At 39.3% G+C, this 5,707-nt stretch overlaps 1 protein-coding gene across 1 annotated transcript in view; it reads left to right on the top strand.

Annotated features, from left to right (window-relative positions):
• Positions 1-384: 384 nt before the first annotated feature.
• The window catches only part of GTF3C1 (general transcription factor IIIC subunit 1), a gene marked incomplete at its 5' end in the record, with an annotated part of 40,431 nt that continues 35,108 nt past the window's right edge, over positions 385-5,707 (top strand). The window contains 5 exon segments of the mRNA XM_029086894.1: positions 385-594; positions 761-937; positions 1,840-1,983; positions 2,560-2,656; positions 3,112-3,235. Coding sequence (XP_028942727.1) covers positions 385-594; positions 761-937; positions 1,840-1,983; positions 2,560-2,656; positions 3,112-3,235 — 752 coding nt within the window.

The raw sequence follows: 5,707 nt of genomic DNA, 5'->3' as shown, positions 1-5,707 counted from the left end.
TTAGTTAGTGTCAGGCAGGGCGGAGTGAGGCTTTGGAGCCCGCTGTTTAGCGGAATTTCTACGTCCCGGCTCATCAGGGTGGAGGTACCTGCTGTTTGTCTTTTCTGTGATCTGCCACTGGCATCTGCTTCTTTTATCCCACCACTTCGATATCCCTGAGGCGTTGAAGCTCCAATAACGCATCCCCCCGCTCCTGCCTCTGCGTGTGGCAAAGGTTTGGTCACGCTCGAGGAGTGCAGCTCTGCGCTTTGTGTTTCTCTGGTTTCGAGAGTTTCATTTTCCCAGGTGTTTAATAGAGGAATTGGCATTGTTTGTGGCAATCTCACGTTTCAGTTCCAAGTTCCCCTTGCTTGGTTAAACTTTGGCTCTCTGCTTTTATTTCAGATATGAAGAAATAGACCTTGAAACAGGAATACTGGAAACCAAAAGAGATCCTGTTCCTTCAGATGATATTTATCCTGTCCACATGATTTTGGATAATAAAGATGGCATACAAGGTTCCTGCCAGTATTTTAAAGAGAGAATAGATATCACTGATCAGATAAGGAGGAAGGATTTGCAGCCTTGTTATACTTATGTAGAAGCCGTTGAAAAGTGAGTAAAATCCTTCTCTGGTATTAAAAGTTTTTTAACAAGTTTTAAAATGTAGTCCTCACTCAGTTTGTGCAGATTATATCCAGAATGGTGTTTGTGGGGAGAAAGTGATTGATATCTCTCTTGTTATGGAATCAATAATATTTTATTACTTTCTGTTTCTCAGATGGGGAGAGAAATTAGTCATTGTTGCTTCCCAAGACCAGCGCTACAGAGCTTTGATAGGCTGGGAGGGGGACCCTGACTTAAAACTCCCTGACTTCTCCTACTGTATCCTGGAGCGTTTGGGTCGTGCTAGGTGGCAAGGAGAGCTTCAGAGGGACCTTCACAGTGGGGCTTTCAAGTAAGTTTATATCTTGCTCTGTGAGTTAAATTGAAGCTGATAAGCTTCCACTGGTTTGTTGCAAAGTTCTGTCTGTTTAAGTGTTCCTGTGTATTGATTTAATCTCGTGGCTGTACTGGCAGTTCCTCATCCTCACTACCAGCAGCGCTTGGTTCCTGGAGCCTGCATTGCCAGAAGTGTACTGGTCTCTTCCTTGAGTTTGTTACACTTCCTGGTATTTTCTCATGGAACCAGAGACTGTGGGGTCAAAACACAGGTTTCTAACTTGTGGAAGTTGTTGCTTTCTCTAAATCACTTTTTCTTCAAATTTGGGATGGAAGGAGGATTGTAATTTTTTCTTCTAAAACGCTGAGTAAGCATGTTGTCCCGCCTGAGTTCTGAAGAGCTTCTTGGATGCCCACCTCTTGTCCCCATCATTTGCCCTGTGTGACATCGTTCTCTGTGTGACCAGAGTGGGAGCCCGAGTTACCAGCTCCCAAACTAGACTGTGTACCTATCAATGGAGGAGTCACACAGCCCCTGAGGGAGGGAGCACCAGTGCTGTGCTATTGCAGTGCTGGAGGGTATTAGCATTGCTGATTGATAAGGATACCCTGTTTCTGGGACATGAAGCATATGTGGCGTGCAAATCACACTGGCATTGGTATTTGCCACCCAGGAAGCTCTCTTAGAGGTATTTCTCTCTGTTTAATTGGATTAATTATGAAAATCACTTTCACAGGTTCTCTTAATTGTGGCACTTCCTAATTTTGAGATTGTAACTTTGAAAATTAGTATAACATATGTCACTAAGACTACAGGTAATTTAGGTAAAGGATGTTGAGATCTAGATAATTAATTTTTTTTCCAGAAGTTCCTATGCCTATAGGTATCTTACCAACTTTTTTTTTTTTTTTTTTTAGAGTGGATGCTGGAAAAATTCATTATCACAGAAGAGTATTGGACAGAAATGGTCTTATAACAATGCAGTCCCATGTCATAAGACTACCAAGTGGAGCACAGCAACACTCAATTCTTCTACTTCTGACCCGCTTTCATGTTGATAGGTATGAGCTGCTCAGGTGTTTTAAAGATCTCCTGGGTAGACTGTGACCTTTTACCATGATGAAAGTTTGTTCTGTTATCACAGAACTATCAAAGTTTCCTGGTATTGACTCTGCTCGATTTCTTTATTAACTCCTCTTCCAAATGCTGGCCAGTTTAAAACTTGCTTGTCTTGGAGCTGTAAACAAGAGGGTATTTTAGAGACTGTCATCTGCCTGCATAAGCCCGACTCTTCTCATTGTGGCACTAATCATTCTGTTCATTTTGAGCGTTCTCACTTCAAACACATTTGTAATAGCTTTTTTGTTTTCCTATCTTGTTTATGATTAAGTGCTTCTGTGGATTGCCAATGAAGTAACAGCTGGGCTTCATCACTGTTCCCTCAGCTGGGATCTCTTCTTGGTGACAAATTCTCTCATGTGCTATTCAGAGAAGGAAAAGAAAACCGTAATTCCTAAAACAATCTGAGAACACTCTGGCATAATGTCTCTGGTGACTGATGCTTTGTGAAAGCACAACTCATGTTTATAAAGTTACGTGCATGCTTACTTGTCACATAATTTTCTTTTCTTGGTTAGGAGGAGCAAATATGATATTCTGATGGAGAAGCTCTCAAGTATGCTTAGTGCTCGTTCAAACCAGATGGAAACATTAGGAAACTTGAGGGAAGAACTGGTGAGATTCATTACTCTCTCAGATTCTCACTTGTGTAGAATCTAGATGATTAGTACCATTTGTACTGCCTGTATTTTAAAGTTGCACAACGTTTTGGGGTAGGATATCTAAAGAAGTATGTTAAAAACCTACTAGATCAAGTTGCTGTTTATCATAAGGAAGGAGTTCTGTTCGATCCAGTTCCAGAAAAGTTTTGGCAGTGGGTATCATCATGCAATTCTTACTTGTACAATGCTGCTGCTTGTTCAGATGGTAGAGTTGGAGGGATTGAACACGCTCCAGAACCGTCTCACACTCTCCCTGGTGTCTGTACTTGCAGGCTTTTAAGATCCTTTGATGTCCAACCCCAAAATACCGTGTTTTAAGAACAGGCAGTGTGGTTCTTTGATACTAATCACCACCTACAGGGGTGATTTTTTGGGCTGCAATGACTTTGCCATTTCTCTTTGCATTAGGGTCTTTGTGAGAGAACTTTCAAACGCCTGTATCAATATATGATGAATGCTGGCCTAGCCAAGGTAATATCCATCCCATTACAAGACATAAACCCCAATGGAGGACCCTACAAGACAAAGAAAGGTAACTAGAACCATATTTTCGCTTTCTTTTTGTGTTATTACATTGATACCATTCTATTTATAAGCTTCAAATCTTAAAAGACACAGAAGTGAGTATCTGTCTATGCAATTACATGGAAAAACGTGTTAATAAAGCTAGAACACTGCAGCCCACAGACAAAGAGAAATCTGCTGACCTTTCAGGTTGAAGTTAAATGACAAGTCAATAAACTTGACAAAAATATATTAAAAAATTATATAAAACAAACAAGACCATTATGAAATAAGTTAAAGAAACAAACAGACCATCTTAGTTATGGCTTTTGCTGAAATTATGACTTTCAAGTCATGAGAATGCAAAAGGTTTCATATCAAATTCTTCTACAGCACTACCTTGTAATTCTTTAAGTAAGCAGGATACCCAACAACTACTCTTCAGTCTGCTGAGGGACAGTTTAATGCATAACCAGCTTTGAATTCAGAGTTAATAGGTTTGCAAGAACTGCTGATAACTTCCAAACATGTCATGGGAAAGACAAAGAAAAGTGGAACTGCAGGAAGAAAAGGAACAAAAGAAAGCAGTTGCTTTCAGAAAAAGATGCAGATAAAACTTACATAGGGAAAAATCTACAAGAAGTAATAACACAAAGTGTGAGGAAGGATTGTGTCACCAATGGAATTAATTCAATTGCTTAAAGAACTCTAAACCAAATCTTTAATCACAGAAAATCCTGATGCAGATTTGCAAGGGTTAAAAAGAAAATAGTTCTAAAAGATGAACAGTGTGTTTTTCAGAGGGGTAGTGAACTGTTTGTGGAAAAAATAAAAAAAATAAATCTGATGTGAACTAAACATTGCAAATTATGTAGTCTTTGCAGATAGGAGTGATCATAAAGGAAGAAGTGAAAGAGCCAATAAAAACATGTACTTTGAGAAGACAAAAGTGAATGCCAGTTACGTGGAGTTAGATTAAGGCTTTTGATAAGACAACAGATTCCTTCAAATCTTTTAAGTCTGGGGAAGGACATCTCCCTCTAGGGAAACCGTATTGCCAGCAAAGAGAAGCAACAGCCAGAAGTAGGTACAGCACCTAGCATGGTTCAGAGAGAACTCTCCCACCTTGTACTGAATAAATAAGGGAGTGATTGAACGAGTTCATTTGTCATGAAATACAGAGGTCCACCTCCTTCCCATAACAACATCAGAGGGAGTTTTACACAGGAGAATTCATTTAAATTCACAGTTTCAAGAAAGCAGTGGAGATCTTCAAAAATATTCCAGAATAGATCAGTATACAATAAAATATATAGGAAAAATTCTCATCAATTTTTTACAAAATATGTATTGACATCGTTAATGTATTTCTGGTTTGAGGAAGTGTCTCAACATACAGTGGCTTGTGTGACAGGGATACCTTTAGTCACACTGTTTAGCATTGTCATTGACAAAAACCTCGATTCCCTCTTACGCTGTCTTTGAGCAGTGTTGTACCAGGTTGTATTTGTTTATTCTTCCTCCTACTATCTTAAGTTTCAGAGATATTCTAATGAGCTGAAGACATTTGCAAATAAAACCCAAAAGTAGATAGTATTCCTAAAAGATAGTTTATAATCAGTAGTAAAAATATCTAACTTCCAATTAAGTGTTTACTTAGAAGACAAGAAAATACAAGTCCATTTCTAAATTTGGTGGCAGCCCGCAAGGCAGAAGATGTTTCATGTTTTGTCAGATTGGCACAATGGCAGCTGCATTTACTACTTGAGTTTGTCACGAAAAGTGTCACCTGATAAGTCTTTCACTTGAATGATAATTCCATCTTACAGACGTAAAAGCTGAAAATCCACAAAAATGCCTTAAAAAACACTAGGTATTAAACTAGGATGAATTAATAATAGCTGGTTTTCATCAGAGATCAAGATAGTTTAATCTCTGGAGTTATACAGGAAAGCAGATAAAAATATGTGGGACACACTGAGGATGAAGCCAGAGCATGTGCTATGGGAAGCACATTATTGGGCAGCAGGAGCTAAAGTAAAAGTAATTGGGTTTTTTGGTTTGTTTTGTTTTTTCCTTCAAATACTGCTTCAAGTGAAAATTAATGGACTGTAGAAATACAGAGGCTGTGATAAGTGCCTGCAGCCCTATCAAAATGTCAGCACTTAATTACTATCCTAGGCAGTATCTTAGGATGCTGGCAGGGAAAGGATTCAGAGTGAGCAAAAATAATAGAATCACCTGGCCTGGAGCTCAGTCACATGATTAAATTACTGTGGATTAACTTCAGGTCAGCTGGGCTTCATAGGTATAAAATTCATCAGGTGAAATCTTAATTCCAACTAAAGCTTTCACCTGGCATTTTTCACAGCAGGGCTGTACCAGAGGAGTAGAGATGGCTGTAGATGTTCCCACCCACTGCTGCAGGATGAATTAGCTGCTTCTGCAGTAGCTGCTGAATCACTAGGACTTGCTAAGCTGGCAGTGTGCAGTAACCTAG

Source organism: Antrostomus carolinensis, unplaced genomic scaffold (genome assembly GCF_000700745.2).
Source record: "Antrostomus carolinensis isolate BGI_N321 unplaced genomic scaffold, ASM70074v2 scaffold33760, whole genome shotgun sequence".
Taxonomy (NCBI): Eukaryota; Metazoa; Chordata; class Aves; order Caprimulgiformes; family Caprimulgidae; genus Antrostomus; species Antrostomus carolinensis.
The sequence above is the reverse complement of the archived record's forward strand: the minus strand, read 5'-3'. Positions and strand labels throughout refer to the sequence as shown.